Source organism: Phyllobates terribilis, unplaced genomic scaffold (assembly GCF_046119375.1).
Source record: "Phyllobates terribilis strain yellow unplaced genomic scaffold, ASM4611937v1 Scaffold_8__6_contigs__length_399053987, whole genome shotgun sequence".
NCBI lineage: Eukaryota > Metazoa > Chordata > Amphibia > Anura > Dendrobatidae > Phyllobates > Phyllobates terribilis.
In genome coordinates, this window is record NW_027362768.1 from 372,043,342 (window position 1) to 372,070,369 (window position 27,028).

Here is a 27,028-nt window from a genome sequence, read left to right on the forward strand (position 1 = left end):
TCACCCTTTCCTTACTGATCCCATACCACTTGGTGGGGTGGGGTCTGACATTTTGCAGTTCCACATTTCTGGGAATAAAAGTTCAGTGGTACCTGTCAAACTAATGCACCCTTGTCATGGCCAAGCAGCTCCGTGCACCTTCCCACTTAATTGTTTTGCATTAATCTCTAAACTTCTCTTTATAGCCATAGCTGTCAATCAAGGAAGAGGAGGGCAGAGAAAAATGCAAAATAAGTAGGTGGGAAGATGCACGGAGATGAGCGGCCGCACCAAGGGTGCAGAGGGCGGCCCGCACCAGGGGTGCAGAGGGCGGCCCGCACCAGGGGTGCAGATAGCGCCTGTGCTTGGTTTAAACAGTCATTTCAGCAGCAGAAGGGAAGGAAGGGAGACACAGATCCATTACTAGTGGGTAGGCGGAGCCCCATAGGATAGTTCACCTCAGATTTATAAAAAGTGACGACCGGCCCCTCCAGCTTAAGCTCCTCCTACTCCCATGATTCTCCAGTCTAAAATTTGAGGTCGCAGAGGATAGTCGCTGCCTTTGCAGCTCCTCAGAAGATTTTTTATTTTTTATCCACGGAGGCCTGGACCCCCGTGGTCTAGAGGTCTCAGGGGGTCCCCCACCCCTCCCCTGGCGGATCTGCGTACCCCTTAAGGAGGTCCCCGCAGAACCCTGCCGGCCCCGGGGGATACAGGGCGCTTCCTGGCGGAGACGCACACCGCGCCTGTGGGGTCCCTGCGCGCTCCGCCGTGGGGGAAGCTTAGGGCCACCGCGCCACACATCCCTGGGGGTCCCTGTGGCGCTCAGCTGGGTAAGTGCTCATCATGTGTGAGTGCTTCAGCGGCTGCTGCGACAGCCGCTGTTACGTTTTTTCAATGCAGTGACTGCTGTTTTTTTGTTCGCAGGTGGAATCCCTGCAATGAGGCGAGCGGAGAACGGAGAAGCCGCGCTCTTTTTTGAACGGCGGCGGGGGGCGTGGCCTCGCGTCTCCTCGGCTGCCTGTCTTTCGCGGGCAGGAAGCGCTCTAAGCGCGCGCTGGAGCGGTTCCTGCCCCTCCTCTTCCCGCTTCTTCTCGCGCGGTGGCCATCACCGTGCGGCGTCCTCCTGCTCCTGGCTCGCCTCTCTCCCTCCTTCCGGACCGGTCCGCGTCTTCCAGACCGGGAAGAGCAGTCACCGCGGCCAGCTGGGTGAGTCGCTTCTGTCTTTAAGGCAGAAGGTTCCTCACTCGTCTCCGCAGCGCGGGGCACCTCTCTGCAGCCCAGTAAGGTAGTCAGACTGTGTTGTACCTGCCGCGGTTACCTCTCATGAGGTATTTCTGGGACTCGCACACCTCTTCTCTCCTAAAAGCAGAGGTTGTTCAGTAGTCGGCAGCATTAACCCCTGTCGGGCAGCTGGGATAGCTTTCTCTTCTAAGAGGAGCTTTAACCCTTCAGCGCTTGGTTTCTTTTGTGAAGAACGGGCTGTGGTACGGGATCACACTGTCCTAGTTACTGACCACACTTTTAAGGGGTTATTCAGCCTTACAGATACTGCGTGAGGGCATGTCGGATCAGGGTCCAGAAGGCGCGGACCGCCTCCCAGGTCCGCTTCAGGATCAGTCACGCGTATCTGACACGCAGTCCTCGACGGCGTCAAGTTCAACGCTGGTCGGGGGTCTCAGTGATGTTAAAGTGGAGGCGCTCACTCGCTCCATTGATAGCCTGTCTGGCCTTCTAGGTCATTGGGTATCAGCTAAGTCCTTACAGACTTCTCGTGGCAAGAAGCGCCACAGGCCAGTACTGTCCCCTCCGCGCAGCGAGACGGAGGCCTCAGATCCGACAAGCTCTGCTGGGGAGATCTCCGATTCTGACAAAGAGGATCGGCAGGGTCGCTCTGCTTCGCTTGTGGGCCACGTGGATGCCTTTATTGGGGCTATGAGAGAGGCGTTACAGTTGCCTGATGAGGTATCGAGCCGCCCTGGTAAGTCGGCCCGGCTGTTTCAGGAGTCGCGTCGGACTCGGTCAACACTGCCATCGCTCGATGAGCTTAACGAGGCGGTGGAGAAAGAACGCCTGTGTCCGGATAAGCGCTTTCAGGGGACTCGGCTTTTTGATGCACTGTATCCCTGTTCCATGGAGACGATCGCTAATTGGGTTCCCTCTCCTGAGGTAGACGTACCTTTAGCTCAGCTGAGCAAATCTTCTTTACTTCCTGTTAAAGGGAAGGCGGGTCTGCAGGATCTGCTAGACAGAAGGACAGAGTTAGCGGCGAAATCGATCTACGAGGCCGCGGGTCATGGATTCCGAGCGTCTTTAGGAGCCATGTGTGCTGGTGAGGCGTCTCTGCGGTGGTTGGATCAGCTGCGGACGGCGTGGCAAGATGGGACCCCGCTATCTGAGGTAGAAGGGATCATCCAGTTGTTGGAAGAGGCGGCCCGATATGGCAGAGACGCAGTTCTGGATTCTACTTCAGTTCTGTCCAGAGCGCAATCCTCGGCTGTCACAGTCAGAAGAGCGCTGTGGCTTAAGCAGTGGACTGGAGACGCAGTATCCAAGCAAGGTTTGCTGAGTCTGGCGTACAAGGGTGGTCAGCTTTTTGGTTCTGACCTCACGGAGCTGATTGCTAAGGCCAAAGCAAAGGATACGGCTTTGCCGCAGCGGAGAGCAGCGGCGCCTACGTCTGGCAAGTCAAGTGCCGGTAGTGGTCGTTGGTCCTTTCGACCCAGGGGACTGTTCGGTCAGCCCTCTTGGGGATCAGGTCGTCCCTCGTCTTCCGGAAAGAAGACCTCTCAGAAAACCCGTACTCCCTGGAAACAGAGTTTCCGTCAAGACAAACGGGAAGCTGACAAGAAGCCCGCTAAGGCGGACTGACGCCAGGTTCTCACCCAAGGGCTCTCGGGTGGGGGGTCGTCTGCTACAATTCGAGTTTACTTGGGCATCCCACGTATCGGACGCCTGGGTGACGCGGGTTATGTCGGCAGGCTATTTCACAGAGTTTCATTCTCGACCCCCGGACAGGTTTCGCCAGTCTCGCATCCCGTCCGAGCCCAAGCTGGCAGCTGCTCTGCTGCGGGAGGTTGATTCTCTTCTGCAGAATTGTTTAGTGGTTACGGTTCTGCCGGAGGACCGGGGAAGGGGGTTTTACTCCAACCTCTTTGTGGTCCCCAAAAAGGAGGACAAGTTTCGCCCCATTCTGGACCTCAAAGAATTGAATCTTCACGTCCGGACCCGGAAATTCCGCATGGAATCTCTTCGCTCTGTTGCGGCGGCCCTGTCACAGTATGATTTTTTGGTGTCAATCGACATCCGCGACGCCTATTTGCATGTCCCCATTGGAAGGGCCCACCAGCGCTTCCTGCGTTTTGCCATAAGTCAGGCCCATTACCAGTTTGTGGCCCTACCATTCGGGTTGGCCTCGGCGCCCAGAGTTTTTACGAAGATTCTGGCGCCACTTATGGCGATCCTTCGAAGGCAAGGGGTTACGATTCTCCCCTACCTGGACGACCTGTTGATAGTGTCGTCCACAGCGGAGGAGGCGGTGACAGCTCGCGATCTCTCCCTTCAGCACCTCGAGGACTTCGGGTGGCTGGTCAGTTGGAAGAAGTCATCACTGGAGCCGTCACAGTCAATCCTGTTCCTGGGAATGCACTTCGACACGGTACAGGCAGTGGTGTCCCTGCCTCCGGACAAACAAGCGAGCCTTCGTCACCATGTTCAAGCTATGAGGTCGTCGTCGGCAATGTCCCTTCGAAGGTGTATGCACCTTCTGGGTTTGATGGTGGCGACAATGGAGGCAGTACCTTTTGCTCAATTTCATTGCAGGGGTCTCCAAGATCTCATTCTGACCCGTTGGGATCGATCGCCGGCTTCGCTGGATCGCTGTGTCGGTATCTCCCGCAGGGTGCGAGAGTCTCTTGGATGGTGGTTACGTCCGGAGGCTTTATCCCTGGGGAAATCCTTCCTCCTCCCACGGTGGTCGGTCATTACCACCGATGCCAGCCTGACTGGCTGGGGGGGAGTTTGGAACGATCTCTGGATTCAGGGGGTCTGGTCGTCAGAAGAGTCCTCTCTGCCGATCAACATCCTGGAGTTGAGGGCGATTTTTCTCTGCCTCCGTCATTGGACGGTCCCTTTGAGCGGTCTGCCAGTCCGAGTTCAGATGGACAATGCGATAGCGGTCGCGTATAGCAACCATCAGGGCGGGACGAGGAGTTCTAGACTCAAGATGGAGGTCTCTCCGATCATGGTATGGGCCGAGTCCAGGGTTCCAGCCATCTCCGCGATTCACATCCCAGGAGTGCGGAATATCACAGCGGACTTTCTCAGTCGCGAGCAAGTGGATCCCGGAGAATGGAGTCTTCATCCGGAAGTGTTTGCACTGCTGTGCTCCCGTTGGGGGACTCCCCAAGTGGATTTGATAAGGTAACTAGAAGGAATATAGAGCGCACATAGGGTCTTATCCGAGATAAAGGAAATATATGTGAAAGATAAATCAAATTCACTCACCTATTGGGGTTGTGTAAGACACAACCACTGTACTTAGCATTGGCGGCTGCTGCAAACCCCGAAACAATGATCCTTTGTTGGGTGAAGAGAATGGGGCATCAAACTGCACTGCTCGCCTGTCAGAATTATGTACCAGACGAATCCAAGTCGATGTAATAATAAAATAGACTTTATTTCTTCGCGTTTCGTGGTGATCACACCACTTCCTCAGGACAGTCTAACTGTCCTGAGCAAGTGGTGTGATCACCACGAAACACGTAGAAATAAAGTCTATTTTATTATTACATCGACTTGGATTCCTCTGGTACATAATTCTGACAGGCGAGCAGCGCAGTTTGATGCCCCATTCTCTTCACCCAACAAAGGATCAAGTGGATTTGATGGCATCCAGGCTGAACGCCAGGATTCCGACGTTCATGTCCAGGTACAAGGACCCGGAGGCCGTGGCGGTAGATGCTCTAGTAGCCCCGTGGGACCAGTTCGAGCTGATCTACGTGTTTCCGCCGGTATCCTTACTGCCTCTAGTGATTTGGCGAATCAAACTCGAGCGAATTTCGGCAATTTTGGTGGCGCCGGATTGGCCAAGGAGGGCGTGGTTTTCAACGCTGGTGTCTCTTCTGGCAGCACCTCCGTTTCCACTACCTCTTCGTCGAGACCTGTTAACCCAAGGTCCCATTCGTCATCCGGACCTGAAGTCTCTTCGTTTGACGGCGTGGCTCTTGAGACCGAAATCTTGACCCGTCGAGGGTTTTCAGCCGAGGTCATTTCCACCTTGCGAGCGGCCAGAGGTCCTGCTACGACTAGGGTTTATCACAAAACTTGGGAGGCCTTCTTTTCGTGGTGTTCTGAATCGTCAAGAAACCCGAGGATTTTTTCCATTCCCAACTTATTGGCTTTCCTGCAATATGGGTTGGACAAGGGTCTGGCAGTTAGTACCTTTCTTGGAAGGTGGCCTTCCTGGTAGCGGTCACCTCCTTGAGAAGGGTTTCTGAGTTGGCGGCACTTTCTTGCCCGCCCCCTTTTCTGGAATTCCATCCGGATCGCGTGGTGCTTCGCACCCGTTGTGACTTTCTGCCTAAAGTGGTCTCACGTTTCCATGTCAATCAGGACATCGTGTTGCCTTCCCTCTGTCCAGAACCGAGGAATTCAAAGAAGCGGGCCTTGCACTCGTTGGATTTAGTATGGGCGTTAAAGTTCTATCTTGCGATCACGCAAGGGTTTCGGAAGTCGGACTCTCTTTTTGTGATTCCTGCTGGTTGTCGGCGTGGTCAGCGGGCTTCCAAAGACACTATAGCTCGGTGGATACGGTCGGCTATCCTAGAGGCGTACTGGCTCAGGGGCGAGCCTTGTCCGATTAAGGTTCGAGCTCACTCCACGAGAGCTGTGGGTTCGTCGTGGGCTTTTCGTCAAGGGGCCTCGGCAGCTCAGCCCTGCCGGGCGGCTACCTGGCGCTCCGTTCACACCTTTACAAAGTTTTATAAGGTGGACGTCAGTGCTTCCGCTGATGCGGCCTTGGGACGCAGGGTCCTGCAGGCGGCGGTGGTTTAGGATATCTCTTTAACTTGTGTTTAGCGCTGGTTGCGCGTTTATCTAAGTTGTTGAGGAGTTGGCGATTCTGCCACTGTTTTTCCCACCCTTGAGTTCTGGACTGCTTTGGGACGTCCCACTAGTAATGGATCTGTGTCTCCCTTCCTTCCCTTCTGCTGCTGAAAGACGGATTTTGGTAAGACCTTACCTGTAAAATCCTTTTCAGCGAAGGAAGGAAGGGAGACACAGCGCCCTCCCAGGGCAGAAGTGTTTTATAGTTTTTCAGATGCGGCGCGACCCCTCTCTGATGGCGGTCATCTGGGTTGGGGTCGGCGCGCTAGGGCTCTGTTCCAGCATTGCCAGCTCATCGCAGTTGTCAGGTCCAGTGAGTAGTGCCTGGGACTGTGTGTTCTTTCTGTTATATGCATAACCTGTTCTCTCGCATTTCTGAGTTTTCAGAAGGGGTTATGTTGCTCCGCTGGTGTTATCTGCTCTTCCTTAGCTTGTGTACGGACTGGAGAATCATGGGAGTAGGAGGAGCCTAGGCTGGAGGGGCCGGTCGTCACTTTTTGTAAATCTGAGGTGAACTATCCTGTGGAGCTCCACCTACCCACTAGTAATGGATCTGTGTCTCCCTTCCTTCCTTCGCTGAAAAGGATTTTACAGGTAAGGTCTTACCAAAATCCGTCTTTTGTCCTGACAGACTCCCTTTAGGCTCCCTGGCTGTGCAAGGAACTGCAGTACCGTGCGATTGAGTTGGACGGGTCCAGGTTCTGTACAGGATAAAACGAGGAAGCGGATAGTGCTGCCCCTTTATTCTTGGGGTCAGTGGGGGTTCAGAAGTCATACGCCCCAATGAGCAAAAAGTGTTGACAGATCCTAGCAACATCACTTAAGATGGAATACCCCTTTAAACCTTCCTTTGGCTCACTGGTTAGCACTGTGCCTTTGCACCACGGTCACCATCTGTATGGAGTGTGTGCTCTCCGTATTTGCGAGGGTTTTCTCCGGATTCTCCATAAGTCGCTCTGATAGTGATTTGCGATTGTGAGTTGAGTTCTATGTTTTTCAGCTCAGGAGAACGTCCTCTTTGTCCTCTTTGTCCTCCTGCTGTCACTAGCAGATCCGTCATCTGTTTGACTTTTTTGGCATTTGCAATTATTCTAAAATATTTTCTTTTTTTTTTCCCAAGGCAATTCTAATCATTTTCCTCCCTTTTATTTTATTATTAGATTTTCTGTGCATCTCATCAGCCACAAAAGGGGCCGGCGACGATTGGTCGGGGTAAAAAGAGGCAGCTTACGGCGCCGTCTCACTAATTCCACCATTAACAAATATTTTCTGTATCCCATAAACTTCAGTGGAAGTGGGAAAAGCGAGCAGCACATTTGCTTTCAAAGCATTAGCAGAGAAAATGGCTGGTAATTCGATGAACTCAAGAAACATTTCTATTAGGATAAATAAAACGTAGCAGATGTCAGATGGCGCTCCGCTCTGTATATGCCCATCTAAGTGCCTGCTTGACTGATGTACAGTACATTACATCAAATTACATGGCGCTTGCATGCAAATAACCGCTAAGTATTTGCCTCTTTATTTTCCGTATTTCCTTTTTATTTTATTTTAAATTGTGTCCTTGGAGTAAAATACATTCCTTAAGTCTTATCCCCCCCTACACACCCAATCTCCTTTATGGCTCCTTTTTTACAGCGTTGCCATAAAGCCATCACTTGACTGATATAAGGAGTGTAAGCACCCTAATTAACTGCAGCCAGCAAACTGCAAGCAGCATGGGTCCCCTCTTCAGCTTAGAGCCCCAGGGATCCCAAAGAGCAAAGTGTAAGGAATTGGCCATATATGCCCCTCTGCTAGGCTGTTGTTAACCCTTCAAGGGTTTTTTTTTTTTTTTTTGCTACAAGTAGCAATTGCATTTCATTTGTGGATCTATTGATTAATTGTATGTTATTACTTGTATTACAATCCCCAATCCAGAGCTGCACTCACTATTCTGCTGGGGCAGTCACTGTGTACATACATTACATTACTGATCCTGAGTTACATCCTGTATTATACTCCAGAGCTGCACTCACTATTCTGCTGGTGCAGTCACTGTGTACATACATTACATTACTGATCCTGTACTGATCCTGAGTTACATCCTGCATTATACTCCAGAGCTGCACTCACTATTCTGCTGGTGCAGTCACTGTGTACGTACATTACATTACTGATCCTGAGTTACATCCTGTATTATACTCCAGAGCTGCACTCACTATTCTGCTGGTGCAGTCACTGTGTATATACATTACATTACTGATCCTGAGTTACATCCTGTATTATACTCCAGAGCTGCACTCACTATTCTGCTGGTGCAGTCACTGTGTATATACATTACATTACTGATCCTGTACTGATCCTGAGTTACATCCTGTATTATACTCCAGAGCTGCACTCACTATTCTACTGGTGCAGTCACTGTGTACATACATTACATTACTGATCCTGTACTGATCCTGAGTTACATCCTGTATTATACTCCAGAGCTGCCCTCACTATTCTGCTGGTGGAGTCACTGTGTACATACATTACATTACTGATCCTGTACTGATCCTGAGTTACATCCTGTATTATACTCCAGAGCTGCCCTCACTATTCTGCTGGTGGAGTCACTGTGTACATACATTACATTACTGATCCTGAGTTACCTCCTGTATTATACTCCAGAGCTGCACTCACTATTCTGCTGGTGCAATCACTGTGTACATACATTACATTACTGATCCTGAGTTACATCCTGTATTATCCTCCAGAGCTGCACTCACTATTCTGCTGGTGCAGTCACTGTGTACATACATTACATTACTGATCCTGTACTGATCCTGAGTTACATCCTGTATTATACTCCAGAGCTGCGCTCACTATTCTGCTGGTGCAGTCACTGTGTACATACATTATGTTACTGATCCTGAGTCACATCCTGTATTATACTCCAGAGCTGCGCTCACTATTCTGCTGGTGCAGTCACTGTGTACATACATTACATTACTGATCCTGAGTTACATCCTGTATTATACTCCAGAGCTGCAGTCACTATTCTGCTGGTGCAGTCACTGTGTACATATATTACGTTACTGATCCTGTACTGATCCTGAGTTATATCCTGTATTATTCTCCAGAGCTGCACTCACTATTCTGTTGGTGCAGTCACTGTGTACATACATTACATTACTGATCCTGAGTTACATCCTGTATTATACTCCAGAGCTGCGCTCACTATTCTGCTGGTGCAGTCACTGTGTACATACATTACATTACTGATCCTGAGTTACATCCTGTATTATACTCCAGAGCTGCGCTCACTATTCTGCTGGTGCAGTCACTGTGTACATACATTACATTACTGATCCTGAGTTACATCCTGTATTATACTCCAGAGCTGCACTCACTATTCTGCTGGTGCAGTCACTGTGTACATACATTACATTACTGATCCTGAGTTACATCCTGTATTATACTCCAGAGCTGCACTCACTATTCTGCTGGTGCAGTTACTGTATATACATTACTGACCCTGCACTGATTCTGGGTTACATCCTGTATTATCTTGCAGGCTTCCTTATCCTGGGTTCCTCCTTGGTCCGTGTTCGGTTTCTTACACCCCTTGTAACTCTTGACTTTTGGCAGCACCTCCTCTCCGTCCTGACCTCTTGGCTTTATACACATTAATGTTGGCACGTTGCCTCTTGTCAGAGCAGCGGTTTCTTGGGTGACCCTTTTGGGGCTTGTGCTTGGCATGTAGTGTTGGCCTGCGGCTGGTATCTCTCTATGTGCCGCTATGGTGCCCAGTTCCTGCAGGAATCACCGCTTGCCTTCAGATGGACATGCTTAGTAATGGGACCACCAGTGAAGCCATCGCTGAGCACTTTGCAGCGTGCATCCAGTATAACACGTGAATATCTGCATTATATACTGATTGACAACCAATTTTTGCCCCATTTCACATCACCAAAAAGTTGTCACCCAACTTCCCTTGACTTCTGAGCTTCCTAGTTCCCCAAGTGCAGGTGATATCGCTGCACAATGGGGTAGATATGCCGTCTACGCCTCGGGGGTAGCGGAATATATGCCGTCTAACATTGCTGGACAGGCAGCGCCTGCAGGGTAGTCACATTAATGGCATCCCAGCCTTCCAAGATACAGATGGAGGCTGTAGAAGATGGCCCAGTGAAATCTCCAGACCCTCCACACAGGAAGTTTATTTGTCTGCGCGTCTAGCTCTTTAGAAATAGCCCTCCCCGGTCATTAAGTGGTTAATTTGGCGGACGAGCGCCGTGCGCACCAGGAGGAGGTATTTTCTGTAAATGATGGACCTGGTGTTTCTCAACAGAAGATAAAATAAACCGGAGAGAAGAAACGTCAGAGAATGAAAAGGTTTTCTCTCCGCGCCTCGGGCTACATCCTGATGCTGTGAATTATCCAGAGCTGTTTGCAGGGAGGCCTGCGTACCTGTACCTGTCACACCGCATTGATCGCACTACAGCGCACATCACAGCCGCCACCCGCAATCGGGAAATGCAAACTTGTGCTGAGAGCTTCCTACTTCTTGCCGGTTGTCAGCCTTTGTATCACGTCCCTGGTGCTTGGGTAATACATTAACATCTATATAGAAGCACTGTATACACCAACCTGTGGCTCTTCATCTGAAACTACAACTCCCAGCATGCCCAGACAGCCACAGGGGTAACCTTTTGCAGAGGATAGGTGAGCATTCGTGTACGAGCATGCTCCCATTTTTATACAATCTGCTAGGCAAATTAGAGGGGGGGTCCTCCAGTCCGCATCCTCATCTTCTGACCAGAGTGGAAACCTTTTAAAAACAGGGTCTTCTACCCTGGAGGACTGGTCGTACCCTGTAATACACAAATATCACATTGATTTGAATGTACATGGTGTTATACTTCGTTCCTCCTCTAGAGGCACTGCAGAGAAATTGAACGCTTACTGCCAGGTTTGTGAAATGATTGTGGGGGTAAGGGAACACTTCGTGATTGGCTCATTGTCACGGGACCTTGCTAAGAAGTAGGGATTGTCCAAGACTAAAGGAGGGTCTGTAGGAGACGGTCAAATAGGGTTAGGGTCTGTAGGAGATGGTGAAATAGGGTTGGGGTCTGTAGAAGACAGTCACATATAAGGGTAGGGTCTGTAGGAGATGGTCACATAGCGGTAGGGTCTGTAGGAGACAGTCACATGGGGTAGGGTCTGTAGAAGACAGTCACATAGGGGTAGTGTCTGTAGGAGATGGTCACATAAGGGTGGGGTCAGTAGAAGACAGTCAAATAGGGGTAGGGTCTGCAGGAGACTTTCACATAGCGGTAGGGTCTGTAGGAGATGGTCACATAAGGGTGGGGTCTGTAGAAGACAGTCAAATAGGGGTAGGGTCTGCAGGAGACTGTCACAGCGGTAGGGTCTGTAGGAGATGGTCACATGGGGTATGGTCTGTAGGAGACGGTCACATGGGGTAGGATCTGTAGAAGACAGTCGCATAGGGGTAGGGTCTGTTGGAGATGGTCATATAAGGGTGGGGTCTGTAGTGGACAGTCAAATAGGGGTAGGATCAGCAGGAGACTTTCACATAGCGGTAGGGTCTATAGGAGATGGTCACATAAGGGTGGGGTCTGTAGATGACAGTCAAATAGGGGTATGGTCTGCAGGAGACGGTCACATAGCGGTAGGGTCTGTAGGAGACGGTCACATGGGGTAGGGTCTGTAGAAGAGAGTCACACAGCGGTAGGATCTGTAGAACACCGCCGCATAGGCGTAGGGTCTGTAGAAGACTGTCACATAGTGGTAGGGTCTGTAGAAGACATTCACATAGGGATAGGGTCTGTAGGAGACAGTCACATAGCGGTAGGGTCTGTAGAAGACAGTCACATAGGGTAGGGTCTGCAGGAGATGGTCACATAGAGTAGGGCCTGTATAAGACAGTCAATGTGACCATCTCCTGCAGACCCTACCGCTATGTGACTGTCTTCTACAGACCCTACCGCTATGTGACTGTCTTCTACAGACCCTACCGCTATGTGACTGTCTTCTACAGACCCTACCGCTATGTGACTGTCTTCTACAGACCCTACCGCTATGTGACTGTCTTCTACAGACCCTACCGCTATGTGACTGTCTTCTACAGACCCTACCGCTATGTGACTGTCTTCTACAGACCCTACCGCTATGTGACTGTCTTCTACAGACCCTACCGCTATGTGACTGTCTTCTACAGACCCTACCGCTATGTGACTGTCTTCTACAGACCCTACCGCTATGTGACTGTCTTCTACAGACCCTACCGCTATGTGACTGTCTTCTACAGACCCTACCGCTATGTGACTGTCTTCTACAGACCCTATCCCTATGTGACTGTCTTCTACTGACCTTATCCCTATGTGACAGGTTTCTACGGACCCTACCACTATGTGACTGTCTCCTACAGACCCTACCGCTATGTGACTGTCTTCTACAGATCCTACTCTATCATACAAAAACTCTCAAATGGAGAATTGGTCATTTTTAATCTGGGGCTCAAGTTCCAGGGATCGGACTTGACTATTAAACATTTTTCACACTGAGAATAGTCGCCTTTTGATTTAGTAGAGATTAATTAACTGCATTGACTCCAGCTTGGCTGCATTATCTGTTGGGAATCTTGAGTAGTCAAAAACCCTCCCCATGTGTCATTAATGACTCTCTTTGTACTTTATCCCATGCTTTACACTGCAGCCCTGCTTGTGTTGCTTTACTTTAATGTTCCAATAGTGTAGCACATTGCTGCTTCCAAAATATAAAATAATGTAGCCGGCCTTGTATCTCTCCCATGAATTTACTTGGTCTTTTGCAGAATTACAGAAAGAATTAAGATAATTTTCTGAAATAAATTAATTATTCTCTTTCGCTTTTCTTTTTGTCGAATTCAGTTCCTTTGAGAAATTAGACTGCAAGAAACAGGAAAAAAAATACAATTTAATTTATGGATCTCCCAGAGATGAGGCATATTGCACCTACTTATTCACTTCATTTAATTTTAATGGCAAATTTAATCAACAGTTCAAAAGTTTATAGGAAACAGTCACAGAGAGGTAGGGGACGGACACACTAGGGGTAGGGTCTGTAGGAGACTGTCAAACAGGGTTAGGGTCTGTAGGACATGGTCATATTGGGGGAGGGTCTGTAGGAGATGGTCACATAGGGGTAGGGTCTGGCTGTTGGAGACAGTAACATAGGGATATTGTCTGTAGGAGACGTTCTCGGAGTGGTAGGGTGTGTAGGAGACTTCAGTGGAGTGGTAGGTTCTGTAGGAAACGGTCACAGAAGTGTGGCGTCTATAGGACATAATCATAGAGTTGCAGGGTCTGTAGGAGAAGTCACTGAGGGATAGGGCCTTATTAACATCATTTAATTTTAATGACAAATCTAATCAACAGTTCATTAGTGTGTAGGAGAGTGTAACAGAGAAGTAGTGTCTGTAAGGGACGGACACATAGGGGTAGGGTCTGTAGAAGATGGTCACATGGGAGTAGGGTCTATAGGAGACAGTCACATGGGAGTAGGGTCTGTAGGAGGCAGTAACATGGGGTAGGGTCTGTAGGAGACGGTCACATGGGAGTACGGTCTGTAAGAGGCAGTAACATGGGGTAGAGTCTGGTGGAGACATTCACTTAGTGGTAAGTTCTGTAACATAGTAACATAGTTTGTAAAGCCGAATAAAAACTTGCGTCCATCAAGTTCGACCTGTTAGTTCTGTAATTGCTAAAGTTGATCCAGAGGAGGGCAAAAACCCCAAATGATTTGGCCAATCTTCACCTGAGGAAAAATTCCCTCCCGACTCTGAAACCAGCAGTCAGAATAAATCCCTGTATCAACCTACTATTTTATTTTATTTTTAAGTATATGCTGAAATCTGCCTGGTATCTAGAAATGCATCCAGTCCCCGCTTGAACTGGTGTAGTGAATCTGACATTACCGTCTCCTCACTCAGTGAATTCCATATTCTCACTGCTCTTACTGTAAAGAACCCCTTCCTATGCTGGTGCTGAAACCTTTTCTCTTCCAGTCTTAGTGAATGCCCTCTTGTTACCGTAATATCCCTCCTTTTGAACAAATCCCGGGCAAGATCTCTATACTGTCCCCTAACATATTTGTACACATTTATTATGTCCCCCCTCAACCTTCTCTTTTCCAGGCTGAATAGTCCTAGTTTTGCCAACCTCTCTGGGTATTGCAGTCCCTCCATTCCCTTTATTAATTTTGTTGCCCTCATTTATATCCTTTCTATATATTGGGGCCCATAACTGAGCACAGTATTCCAAGTGTGGTCTGACCAGTGCTTTGTACAGTGGAAGAACAATGTTCTCCTCCTTTGCAGCTATACCTCTTCTGATACATCCCATTACCCTGTTTGCCCTTACAGCAGCGGCCTGACTTTGGGCACTCCAATTTAGTTTGCTATCAATCAAGATGCCCAAGTCCTTCTCCATCTCTGAATTCCCCAATGGTTTCCCATTCAGTGAGTACTGGTGACTTCCATTTTTCCTTCCCATATGTATGACCTTACATTTCTCCTCGTTAAACCTCATTTGCCATTTAATGCTCCACCTACCCAGCTTATCCAAATCCCTCTGTAGGTCTGCACTGTCCTCTTTTGTATTAATTGTTTTACATAACTTTGTGTCATCTGCAAATATTGATATTTTACTATTTATCCCGTTGACTATGTCGTTAATAAAGATATTAAATAACATTGGGCCTAGTACAGACCCCTGTGGTACCCCACTAGTGACGCTTACCCAATCTGAGTATATTCCATTTATAACCACCCTCTGCCTTCTATCCTTTAGCCAGTTAGCTACCCACTTGCAGACATTTTCCCCCAGCCCCATCATTCTCATTTTGTATACCAACCTATTATGTGGCACGCTATTGAACGCTTTTGAGAAGTCAAGATACACGACATCCACTGGTTCCCCCTGATCTACTCGAGAGCTAACCTCCTCGTAGAAGTCAATCAGGTTTGTTTGGCAGGAGCGATTCCTCATGAATCCATGTTGGTTCGGGGTTAATAGATTATTAGCATCAAGATGCTCCGTAATTGCCTCTTTAATGAAGCTTTCAAAAATTTTGCCCACAACGGACGTCAGACTCACCGGCCGATAGTTTCCGGCGTCACTTTTCGCTCCCTTTTTGAATATTGGCACTACATTCGCCTGTCGCCAATCAAGTGGCACAGACCCAGTCTCAACAGAGTCCTTAAATATAAGATATAACGGTCTGTCTATCACATTACTTAGTTCCCTTAGTACCCGTGGGTGTATGCCATCAGGTCCTGGTGATTTGTTTATTTTAATGTTACTGAGGCGTTTCTGTACCCCAGCTTGGCTTAGATTTGTCATACTTAGTGGAGGATTAAGTTTGTCACTTCTCATTTCTCCTGTTAGTTCGATTTCCTTTGTGAAAGTTGTCGAAAAAAAAATATTTAATAGATTAGCTTTATCCTCATCTTTCTCTATGATTTTGCCTTCATCACTTTTTATCGGTCCAATATTATTCGATTTAATCCTTTTACTATTTATATACGTAAAGAACAGTTTGGGATTTGATCTACTTTCCCTAGCAATACGTCTCTCTGTTTCCTCCTTCGCTATTTTTATTTGTTTTTTACAGGTTCTCGTTTTTTCCTTGTAACACATTAGTGCCTCCTTGCTGTTTTCCTGTTTTAATCTCTTGAATGCCTCTTTTTTGCTATTTAACGCCCCTTTTACGTTCTTGTTCAACCATATTGGTTTCCTCTTGTTTCTGGCCCTTTTATTCCCATACGGTATATACCTCTCGCACTGAGTATTCAGAATTCTTTTGAAGGTTTCCCATTTACTATTCGTATTCCTTTGATTAAGAACTTTGTCCCAGTCAATAAGTTGAAGGTTTTCTATCAGCTGATCAAACTTCGCCCTCCTAAAGTTTAATGTTTTTGTTGTTCCCTTATTGATAACCCTACTGAAGGGCATTTTGAAATTGATAATATTATGATCGCTATTACCTAGGTGCCCCCCTATCTGTACCTCAGTTATTCTATCAGGCCTATTAGTCAATATTAAGTCCAACACGGCCTTCCCTCTCGTTGGTTCCTGCACTAGTTGGGAGAGATAATTATCCTTAATATTTGTCAAGAACCTTTTTCCTTTCTGAGATCTACAGGTTTCTGTTTCCCAGTCAATATCCGGGTAGTTGAAATCCCCCATTACAATCACTTCATTATGTTTTGCTACTTTGTCTATTTGTCCTAATAGCAGATTCTCATTCTCCTCTGTTATATTTGGTGGCTTATAGCAGACCCCCAGTAATATTTTATTATTATTTTTTCCCCCTCTATCTCTACCCACATGGACTCGACCCCCTCTTCTCCCTCTCCTATATCTTCCGTTAGTCTGGGTTTTAGACATGACTTTACATATAAGCAGACTCCTCCGCCTTTCCCCTGTTTCCGGTCCCTACTAAATAAACTATAATCTAATAAATTTACCGCCCAGTCGTAGCTATCGTCTAGCCAAGTCTCTGTTATACCTACGATGTCATACCTCTCCTCCGATATAAGCGCCCGCAGCTCATCCGCCTTATTGGTCAGGCTTCTTGCGTTGGTCAGCATGCAAGATAAAACTTTGGGGTTATTTAGCATCCTATTCTTCTCTAACGATCTAACTGTACTATCCCCACCCCCCTCTCCACCCTCATTATATTCACTTCTCCCCTTCCCCCTTGTTTGACTCACATCCCACCTATTTCCTTGGGTCCCCCCCCCCCTTCCCCGACTCTAGTTTAAAAACTCCTCCAACCAATTGGCCATCTTCTTCCCCCAGGAGTTGCAGGGTCTGTAGGAGATCATCACAGAGGTGATTTCTTGTTCACATTATTTTATTTTAATGACAAATTTGATTAACAGTTCAAGAGTATAGGAGACAGTCACAGAGTAGTGGTGTCTGTAGGGGATGGACACAGAAGGGTAGGGATCTGTAGGACATGGTCACGTAGTAGTAGCGATCTGTAGGACATGGTCACATAGTAGTAGGGATCTGTAGGACATGGTCACGTAGTAGTAGCGATCTGTAGGACATGGTCACGTAGTAGTAGGGATCTGTAGGAGATGGTCACAGTAGTAGGGATCTGTAGGAGATGGTCACGTAGTAGTAAGGATCTGTAGGAGATGGTCACGTAGTAGTAGGGATCTGTAGGAGATGGTCACGTAGTAGGGATCTGTAGGAGATGGTCACGTAGTAGTAGGGATCTGTAGGAGATGGTCACGTAGTAGTGGGGGTCTGTAGGAGATGGTTACGTAGTAGTAGGGATCTGTAGGACATGGTCGCGTAGTAGTAGGGATCTGTAGGAGATGGTCGCGTAGTAGTGGGGGTCTGTAGGAGATGGTCACGTAGTAGTAGGGATCTGTAGGACATGGTCGCGTAGTAGTAGGGATCTGTAGGAGATGGTCGCGTAGTAGTAGGGATCTGTAGGAGATGGTCACTGTTAGAACTCTCCTGTTGTTTTTTTTCTTGTTTGCTGGTCACATGACCTTTTTTGCCTATTTAATCCGGCTCCGCCCTCCTGGCCTTGCTGGACTTCATTGTAATTACTACTCTTGAGCTAGCTTGGTGCTCTGTTACCTTTCTCTGTTAGTTTTGCTAGGTCTTCTGACCTCTATGTTCTATGTTGTGTGTTTGTCTTTTACTGCTACAATTTCTGCTAGGAGGTGTCCAACTTTATCCCAGTCCCTAGTTCTTGTAGGGATCCCTCCCTTGCATCTATAGGTCTTCGTACAGACTAGCTGAGGACTTTAGCGGGTCTGATCGCAGGATCAGGTTCCCCGTTACACCGTAGGGATCCAGTTTAGTTCTATTGTAGGGACAGATCTCCTGTCTTTCCTTAGTGCTTGTAGCAGATCATAACAGTCACGTAGTAGTAGGGATCTGTAGGAGATGGTCACGTAGTAGTAAGGATCTGTAGGAGATGGTCACGTAGTAGTAAAGATCTGTAGGAGATGGTCACGTGGTAGTAGGGGTCTGTAGAAGATGGTCACGTGGTAGTAGGGGTCTGTAGGAGATGGTCACGTGGTAGTAGGGGTCTGTAGGAGATGGTCACGTGGTAGTAGGGGTCTGTAGGAGATGGTCACGTGGTAGTAGGGGTCTGTAGGAGATGGTCACGTGGTAGTAGGGGTCTGTAGGAGATGGTCACGTGGTAGTAGGGGTCTGTAGGAGATGGTCACGTGGTAGTAGGGGTCTGTAGGAGATGGTCACGTGGTAGGGGTCTGTAGGAGATGGTTACGTGGTAGTAGGGAACTGTAGGAGATGGTCACGTGGTAGTAGGGATCCGTAGGAGATGGTCACGTGGTAGTAGGGATCCGTAGGAGATGGTCACGTGGTAGTAGGGATCCGTAGGAGATGGTCACGTGGTAGTAGGGATCCGTAGGAGATGGTCACGTGGTAGTAGGGATCCGTAGGAGATGGTCACGTGGTAGTAGGGATCCGTAGGAGATGGTCACGTGGTAGTAGGGATCCGTAGGAGATGGTCACGTGGTAGTAGGGATCCGTAGGAGATGGTCACGTGGTAGTAGGGATCCGTAGGAGATGGTCACGTGGTAGTAGGGATCCATAGGAGATGGTCACGTAGTAGTAGGGTCTGTAGGAGATGGTCACGTAGTAGTAGGGATCTATAGGAGATGGTCAAGTAGTAGTAGGGATCTGTAGGAGATGGTCACGTATTAGTAGGGTCTGTAGGAGACCTTCACGGAGTGGGTAGGGTGTGTAGGACATCATTATCACAGAGTTGTATTCCTGTTTTTCTAGTCTTGTGTAGGCCCTTTACAAGTTTTGGTAAAATTTCCAGCCAAAGTTGATTTTTAACTTTTTTCCTATAGAATTATTGATTTTTTAAAGGGGTCGTCACTAGAGAAGACCTTGGTCCAGTGGGGACATCAGCATTTTGTGGCAACCCAATGGCAGTCCTGCAGAACTGCTTCTACCTGCCGGCCTCCCTGCTCCTTGTTCTCACTGGTAGGCCTGGCGTGGCCTCATGCTCATGTCGTGCCTCTACAGTCTTTGATATGGAGGGGTTGTAAGGAAGTGTAAAAGGTTTTACAGCGTGCAGACACCAGTTCACTTTGGGAAATCCTGATCACTAGTTTTGCTCTCTCTTATCCGCTATTTCAAGCTGTGGAGAGACTGTCTGTGATGTCCAGTGAATCTGACCGAGCAGCTTTTTTCTGATCTTCTAGACAGGGTCGCTCCTTGATTCCCACATTCTAAGTGCTCCAGGTTTAACCTTTTCATTGCCAGGCATAGTTGGGTCCTCACAGCATGGACAGATACCAGTCAGTAGGCAGAAATGAGCACAGATGGAAACCTGCGGCGGGATGTTATTGACCCCCCTGTTGGTAAGTCCCTTGTGGGGGGTCTTGCTTCTTCGCTCATCCCTCTTGTTTCTGTCTATAAATAGCAGGAATGGGGACAGAAGCCACGCTTGAATCCCAGCCGCTGCGTCTGCCCTGCGGTGACAGTGACAGAGCGACAGCTGACAGTGAGCGCTGCGCAGGAACGGCCATTAAATGGGGCTTATGTTATAATCTTCGGTGCTGCAAACTTTGGAGCAGTGCGGCGAATGAGTACAGGATAAGTAATATACTGTATGTACACAGTGACTGTACCAGCAGAATAGTGAGTGCAGCTCTGGAGTATAATACAGGATGTAACTCAGGATCAGTACAGGATCAGTAATGTAATGTCTGTACACAGTGACTGCACCAGCAGAATAGTGAGTGCAGCTCTGGAGTATAATACAGGATGTAACTCCGGATCAGTAATGTAATCTATGTACACAGTGACTGCACCAGCAGAATAGTGAGTGCAGCTCTGGAGTATAATACAGGATGTAACTCAGGATCAGTAATGTAATGTATGTACACAGAGACTGCACCAGCAGAATAGTGAGTGCAGCTCTGGAGTATAATACAGGATGTAACTCAGGATCACTACAGGATAAGTAATGTAATGTATGTACACAGTGAATGCACCAGCAGAATAGTGAGTGCAGCTCTGTGGGATAATACAGGATGTAACTCAGGATCAGTACAGGATCAGTAATGTAATATATGTACACAGTGACTGCACCAGCAGAATAGTGAGTGCTGCTCTGGAGTATAATACAGGATGTATCTCAGGATCAGTAATGTAATGTATGTACACAGTGACTGCACCAGCAGAATAGTGAGTGCAGCTCTGGAGTATAATAAAGCATGTAACTCAGGACAGGTAATGCACAGTGAGGAAAATAAGTATTTGATACGCTGCCGATTTTGCAAGTTTTCCCACCTACAAAGAATGGAGAGGTCTGTAATTTTTATCGTAGGTCACTTCACCTGTGAGAGTCAGAATCTAAAAATAAAAAAAACTGAAAATCACATTGTATGATTTTTAAATAATTATATTGCATTTTATTGCATGAAATAAGTATTTAATCACCGACCAACCAGTAAGAATTCTGGCTCTCACAGACCTGTTCGTTTTTCTTTAAGAAGCCCTCCTACTCTGCACTCATTACCTGTATTAATTGCACCTGTTTGAACTAGTTACCTGTATAAAAAAAACACCTGTCCACACACTAAATCAATCACACTCCAACCTCTCCACCATGGCCAAGACCAAAGAGTTGTCTAAGGACACCAGGGACAAAATTGTAGTCCTGCACAAGGCTGGGATGGGCTACAGGACAATAGGCAACAATTTGTGAGAAGGCAACAATTGTTGGCACAATTATTAGAAAATGGAAGAAATACAAGATGACTGACAATCTTCCCCGATCTGGAGCTCCATGCAAGATCTCGCCTCGTGGGGTAAGGATGATTCTGAGAATGGTCAGGAATCAGCCCAGAACTACACGGGAGGACCTGGTCAATGAGCTGAAGAGAGCTGGGACCACAATGTCAAACATTACTGTTAGTAACACACTACGCCGTCATGGATTATAACCCTGCAGGGCAAGCAAGGCCCCCCTGCTCACACCAGCACATGCCCAGGCCCTTTTGAAGTTCACCAGTTACCATCTATTGTAGATGATCCAGAGGAGGCATGGGAGAAGGTCATGTGGTCAGATGAGACCCAAGTAGAACATTTTGGTACCAACTCCACTCGCAGTGTTTGGAGGAAGAAGAAGGGTGAGTGTAACCCCAAGAACACCGTCCCAACTGTGAAGCATGGTGGGGGAAACATCTTACTTTGGGGGTGCTTTTCTGCAAAGGAGACGGGACGACTGCACTGTATTGAGGGGAGGATGGATGAAGTCATGTATCGCGAGATTTTGGCCAACAACCTCCTTCCCTCAGTAAGAACATTGAAGATGGGTCGTGTCTGGGTCTTCCAGCATGACAATGACCCAAAACACACAGCCAGGGGAACTGAGGAGTGGCTCCGTAAGAAGCATTTGAAGGTCCTGGAGTGGCCTAGCCAGTCACCTAGACCTGAACCCAATAGAAGATCTTTGGAAGGAGCTGAAACTCAATGTTGCCCAGCGACAGCCCCGAAACCTGAAAGATCTGGAGGAGATCTGTATGGAGGAGGGGGCCAAAATCCCTGCTGCAGTGTGTGCAAACCTGGTCAAGAACTACAGGAAACGTCTGACCTCTGTGATTGTAACAAAGGTTTCTGCACCAAATATTAAGTTGTTTTTCTATTGTATCAAATACTTATTTCATGCAATAAAATGCAAATTAATTACGACAGTGTATCAAACACTTATTTTCCCCACTGTACGTGTACTATGGACATGTGCTTTAAGAATAATGCTCAGTTATTGAAACCATAGTAAAGATCATATTTGTATTTTGTTATCTCTTAATCTTTTCTAGAACCTGGAAATCTACAAGATGACGGCGGAGCAGTTCCATACGGCCGCGACCAACGCCGAGTTCCGGGTGAAGTATGTCGCCTCTTTATATTACGTAACATGTTTTTTCCGTCTTTTTTTTGCATCATTTTGCTCGTTGCCAAAGAATTAGTGTTGTGTAGTGTTGCTGTACTACAATGATGAGGAAGTTCCCGATTTCCCCCGGACCGGGACCTCTATTACACTGCTTAGTAGAAGCCCACACGACTAGACAATACGCCATAATGGATGTTTCCTTAGGAATATAATTATGCCCATAGATGATTATGAAGCTGTAATAATTGACTGCTTCCTTGATTAAGAAACATGCGTCGTCCCTTTAATCAGCGCTAACCTGCGGTCTGTGCCCCTGGCGCCCCCCTCGCGGCTCTGCTGTGGATGTGCCGCTTTCGGCTCTCCCGGTGTCCTGTCTGTTTATAATAATGAAGGGATATTTGCAGTAACGCATTTAATTACTCTCCTGTGGTCCTCGGCCGCAGTCACCATCAAAGGTAATAAATGCGGAGGCCGCGTCCACGAGGGCGATGCGATCACACCGCTGCCTGTTCATAAGCTGCAGCCTTGAGAATAATCAGTGCTTGGCATCGCAGCTGTGATAGAAAGTATCAGGACACGCAGAGCATCGCAGCTGTGATAGAAAGTATCAGGACACGCAGAGCATCGCAGCTGTGATAGAAAGTATCAGGACACGCAGAGCATCGCAGCTGTGATAGAAAGTATCAGGACACGCAGAGCATCGCAGCTGTGATAGAAAGTATCAGGACACGCAGAGCATCGCAGCTGTGATAGAAAGTATCAGGACACGCAGAGCATCGCAGCTGTGATAGAAAGTATCAGGACACGCAGAGCATCGCAGCTGTGATAGAAAGTATCAGGACATGCAGAGCATCGCAGCTGTGATAGAAAGTATCAGGACACGCAGAGCATCGCAGCTATGATAGAAAGGGGTCAGGAAATGTACAGCATCGCAGCTATGATAAAAGGGGTCAGGAAATGCAGAGCATCGCAGCTATGATAGAAAGGTATCAGGGCATGCAGAGCATTTCAGCTATGAAAAAAGGGTCAGGGCACGCAGAGCATCGCAGCTACGATAGAAAGGTGTCAGGGAACGCAGAGCATCGCAGCTGTGATAGAAAGATCTCAGGACATGCAGAGCATCACAGCTATAATGGAAAGGTGCCAGGATACGCAGAGCATTGCAGCTATAATAGGAAGGTGTCAGGGCATGCAGAGCATCACAGCTATGATAGGAAGATCTCGGAGTACAAAGCATTTCAGCTATGATAGAAAGGGGTCAGGACACGCAGAGCATCACAACTATGATAGAAAGGTGTCAGGATACGCAGAGCATTGCGGTTATGATAGGAAGGTGTCAGGGCATGCAGAGCATTTCAGCTATGATAAAAAGGTGTCAGGGAGCGCAGAGCATTGCAGCTGTGATAGAAAGATGTCAGGACATGCAGAGCATTGCAGCTATGATAGAAAGGGGTCAGGATATGCGGAGCATTGCAGCTATGATAGAAAGGTGTCAGGACGTGCAGAGAATTGAAGCTATGATAGAAAGGGGTCAGAACACGCAGAGCATCGCAGCTATGATAGGAAGGTGTCAGGACACACAGAGCATCGCAGCTATGATAGAAAGGTGTCAGGACACGCAGAGCATCACAGCTATGATAGAAAGGAGTCAGAACACGCAGATCACTGCAGCTATGATAGAAAGGTGTAAGGAGACACAGAGCATCGCAGCTGTGATAGGAAGGGGTAAGGAGACACAGAGCATCGCAGCTGTGATAGAAAGATGTCAGGACATGCAAATAATAGATATGAAAGAAAGGGGTCAGGACATGCAGAGCATTGCAGCTATAATAGGAAGGTGTCAGGACATGAAGAGCATCGCAGCTATGATAGAAAGGGGTCAGAACACGGAGAGTATCACAGCTATGATAGAAAGAGGTAAGGAGACTGAGCATCACAGCTGTGATAGAAAGATGTCAGGACATGCAGATAATAACAGATATGAAAGAAAGGGGTCAGGATATGCAGAGCATCGCAGCTATGATAGGAAGGTGTCAGGTCACAGAGCATCACAGCTATTATAGAAAGTGGTCAGGAAATGCAGAGCATCGCTGCTATGATAGAAAAGTGGCAGGACATGCAGAGCATCACAGTTATAGAAAGGTGTTGGGACACGCAGAGCATCGCAGCTGTGATAGAAGGATGTCAGGACATGCAGATAATAGATATGAAAGAAAGGTGTCAGGATACACAGAGCATCGCTGCTATGATAGAAAGGTGGTAAAATACGCAGAGCATCGCTCTTAGAGTTGGCCCTGAAGCATCAGAACTGGACCATGGAGTAATAGAAGAAGCAATCCCAGGCATTTTTCATCATGTGGACGGCCGTGTGCGTCTTTTACTTGGGGAAAACATGGAACCAGGATGCACTATGAGAAGGAGACAGGTCGGCATCATGTGGATTTGACATGTAGCACCTACTGTACCTAATTGTTGTAGAGAATTATCACCCCTTCAGGCGTTTTAGTATTATGGCTGATCAATATCTGCATTTATGAATATATGTAGCATTACTGAGATTGAGATCACTTTCAGTCATCGGGAGCGCACTTCTCCCCTGCCTCCCTACATCCTGCTTAGGGGGAGCGGTGCACTCCTAACGACTGACATCTTTACCTTTCGGCACCTTTCCTGCAGTAGATGCACCTAGTAAATAATTTGACTTTTTAACACCGTTTTCCTGTTGAGACCCTGATTGTTAAAGCAGGGCCTCTTCTTCACCAGATTAACTCTTTGTGCTTCCACCGGTATTCAAAACCCCCTCCATTCCCCTCCTCGGTACCACCGCATTGCACAAGAAAGAGCGTCGGCAGACGAGGTTGCCAGGCAACTAAGTTACCCCGCTAGTCCTAGAAGAAGATGAAGAGCCGGTGTATGGACTTCCGTTCCCGCTACTGGTTAATTGTATCGTAACCCTGGTGCGGCAGCGCGACGAGAGGTGCTCAGAAGTCATTGGAAAGAGCGAGATCCTTAGCGGTCAGGTCAGAGATGATTCTCGTTGCTAGGTTGCTTCTCAGCGTTGTGTTCTTCCTCCTTTTTCTTTACTTGCAATAGTCTAGTCTTCCATTAATTGTCACGTGTTGTTTATTCAGTACCTGGCGGTAAGTGCACTAGACGACGGGGGAGATATGCATGACCTCCCTACAACGCCTGGGCATGCTCCTAATGAGGTTGCGGATGGTCTCCTGTGGGATCTCCTCCCAGACCTGGACTAAAGCATCCGCCAACTCCTGGGCAGTCTGTGGTGCAACGTGACGTTGGTGGATGGAGCGAGACATGATGTCCCAGATGTGCTCAATCGGATTCAGGTCTGGGGAACGGGCGGGCCAGTCCATAGCTTCAGCACCTTCATCTTGCAGGAACTGCTGACACACTCCAGCCACATGAGGTCTGGCATTGTCCTGCATTAGGAGGAACCCAGGGTCAACCGCACCAGCATATGGTCTCACAAGGGGTCTGAGGATCTCATCTCGGTACCTAATGGCAATCAGGCTACCTCTGGCGAGCACATGGAGAGCTGTGCGACCCTCCAAAGAAATGCCACCCCACACCATTACTGACCCACTGCCAAACCGGTCATGCTGAAGGATGTTGCAGGCTGCAGATCGCTCTCCACGGCGTCTCCAGACTCTGTCACGTCTGTCACATGTGTTCAGTGTGAACCTGCTTTTATCTGTGAAGAGCACAGGGCGCCAGTGGCGACTTTGCCAATCCTGGTGTTCTGTGGCAAATGCCAAGCGTCCTGCACGGTGTTGGGCTGTGAGCACAACCCCCATCTGTGGACGTCGGGCCCTCATACCACCCTCATGGAGTCAGTTTCTAACCGTTTGTGCAGACACATGCACATTTGTGGCCTGCTGGAGGTCATTTTGCATGGCTCTGGCAGTGCTCCTCCTGTTCCTCGTTGCACAAAGGCGGAGGTAGCTGTCCTGCTGCTGGGTTGTTGCCCTCCTACGGCCCCCTCCACGTCTCCTGGTATCTGCTCCATGCTCTGGACACTACGCTGACAGACACAGCAAGCCTTGCCACAGCTTGCATGGATGTGCCATCCTGGATGAGCTGCACTACCTGAGCAACTTCTGTGGGTTGTAGAGTCCGTCTCATGCTACCACGAGTGTGAAAGCACAACCAACATTCAAAAGTGACCAAAACATCAGCCAGAAAGCATTGGTACTGAGATGTGGTCTGTGGTCCCCACCTGCAGAACCACTCCTTTATTGAGGGTGTCTTGATAATTGCCAATAATTTCCATGTATTGTCTATTCCATTTGCACATCAGCATGTGAAATTGATTGTCAATCAGTGTTGCTTCCTAAGTGGACAGTTTGATTTCACAGACGTTTGATTTACTTGGAGTTATATTCTGTTTTCAAGTGTTCTCTTTATTACTTTGAGCAGTGTGTGTATATATATATATATATATATATACACACATTACAGACCAAAAGTTTGGACACACCTTCTCATTTAAAGATTTTTCTGTATTTTCATGACTGTGAAAATTGTACATTCCCACTGAAGGCATCAAAACTATGAATGAACACATGTGGAATTATATACTTAACAAAAAAGTGTGAAACAACTGAAAATATGTCTTATATTCTAGGTTCTTCAAAGTAGCCACCTTTTGCTTTGATGACTGCTTTGCCCACTCTTGCCATTCTCTTGATGAGCTTCAAGAGGTAGTCACCGGAAATGGTCTTCCAACAATCTTGAAGGAGTTCCCAGAGATGCTTAGCACTTGTTGGCCCTTTTGCCTTCACTCTGCGGTCCAGCCCACCCCAAACCATCTCGATTGGGTTCAGGTCTGGTGACTGGGGAGGCCAGGTCATCTGGCGTAGCACCCCATCACTATCCTTCTTGGTCAAATAGCCCTTACACAGCCTGGAGGTGTTTGGGGTCATTGTCCTGTTGAAAAATAAATGATGGTCCAACTAAACACAAACCGGATGGAATAGCATGCCGCTGCAAG

At 47.9% G+C, this 27,028-nt stretch overlaps 1 protein-coding gene across 3 annotated transcripts in view; it reads left to right on the forward strand.

Annotated features, from left to right (window-relative positions):
- The window catches only part of CHCHD6 (coiled-coil-helix-coiled-coil-helix domain containing 6), a 363,492-nt gene that overhangs the window by 111,610 nt on the left and 224,854 nt on the right, over positions 1-27,028 (forward strand). For all 3 annotated transcript variants that reach the window (XM_073644940.1, XM_073644942.1, XM_073644941.1), the window contains one exon: positions 21,944-22,014. In XM_073644940.1, the coding sequence (XP_073501041.1) occupies positions 21,944-22,014 (71 nt within the window). The remainder of the gene's footprint in view (positions 1-21,943; positions 22,015-27,028) is intronic.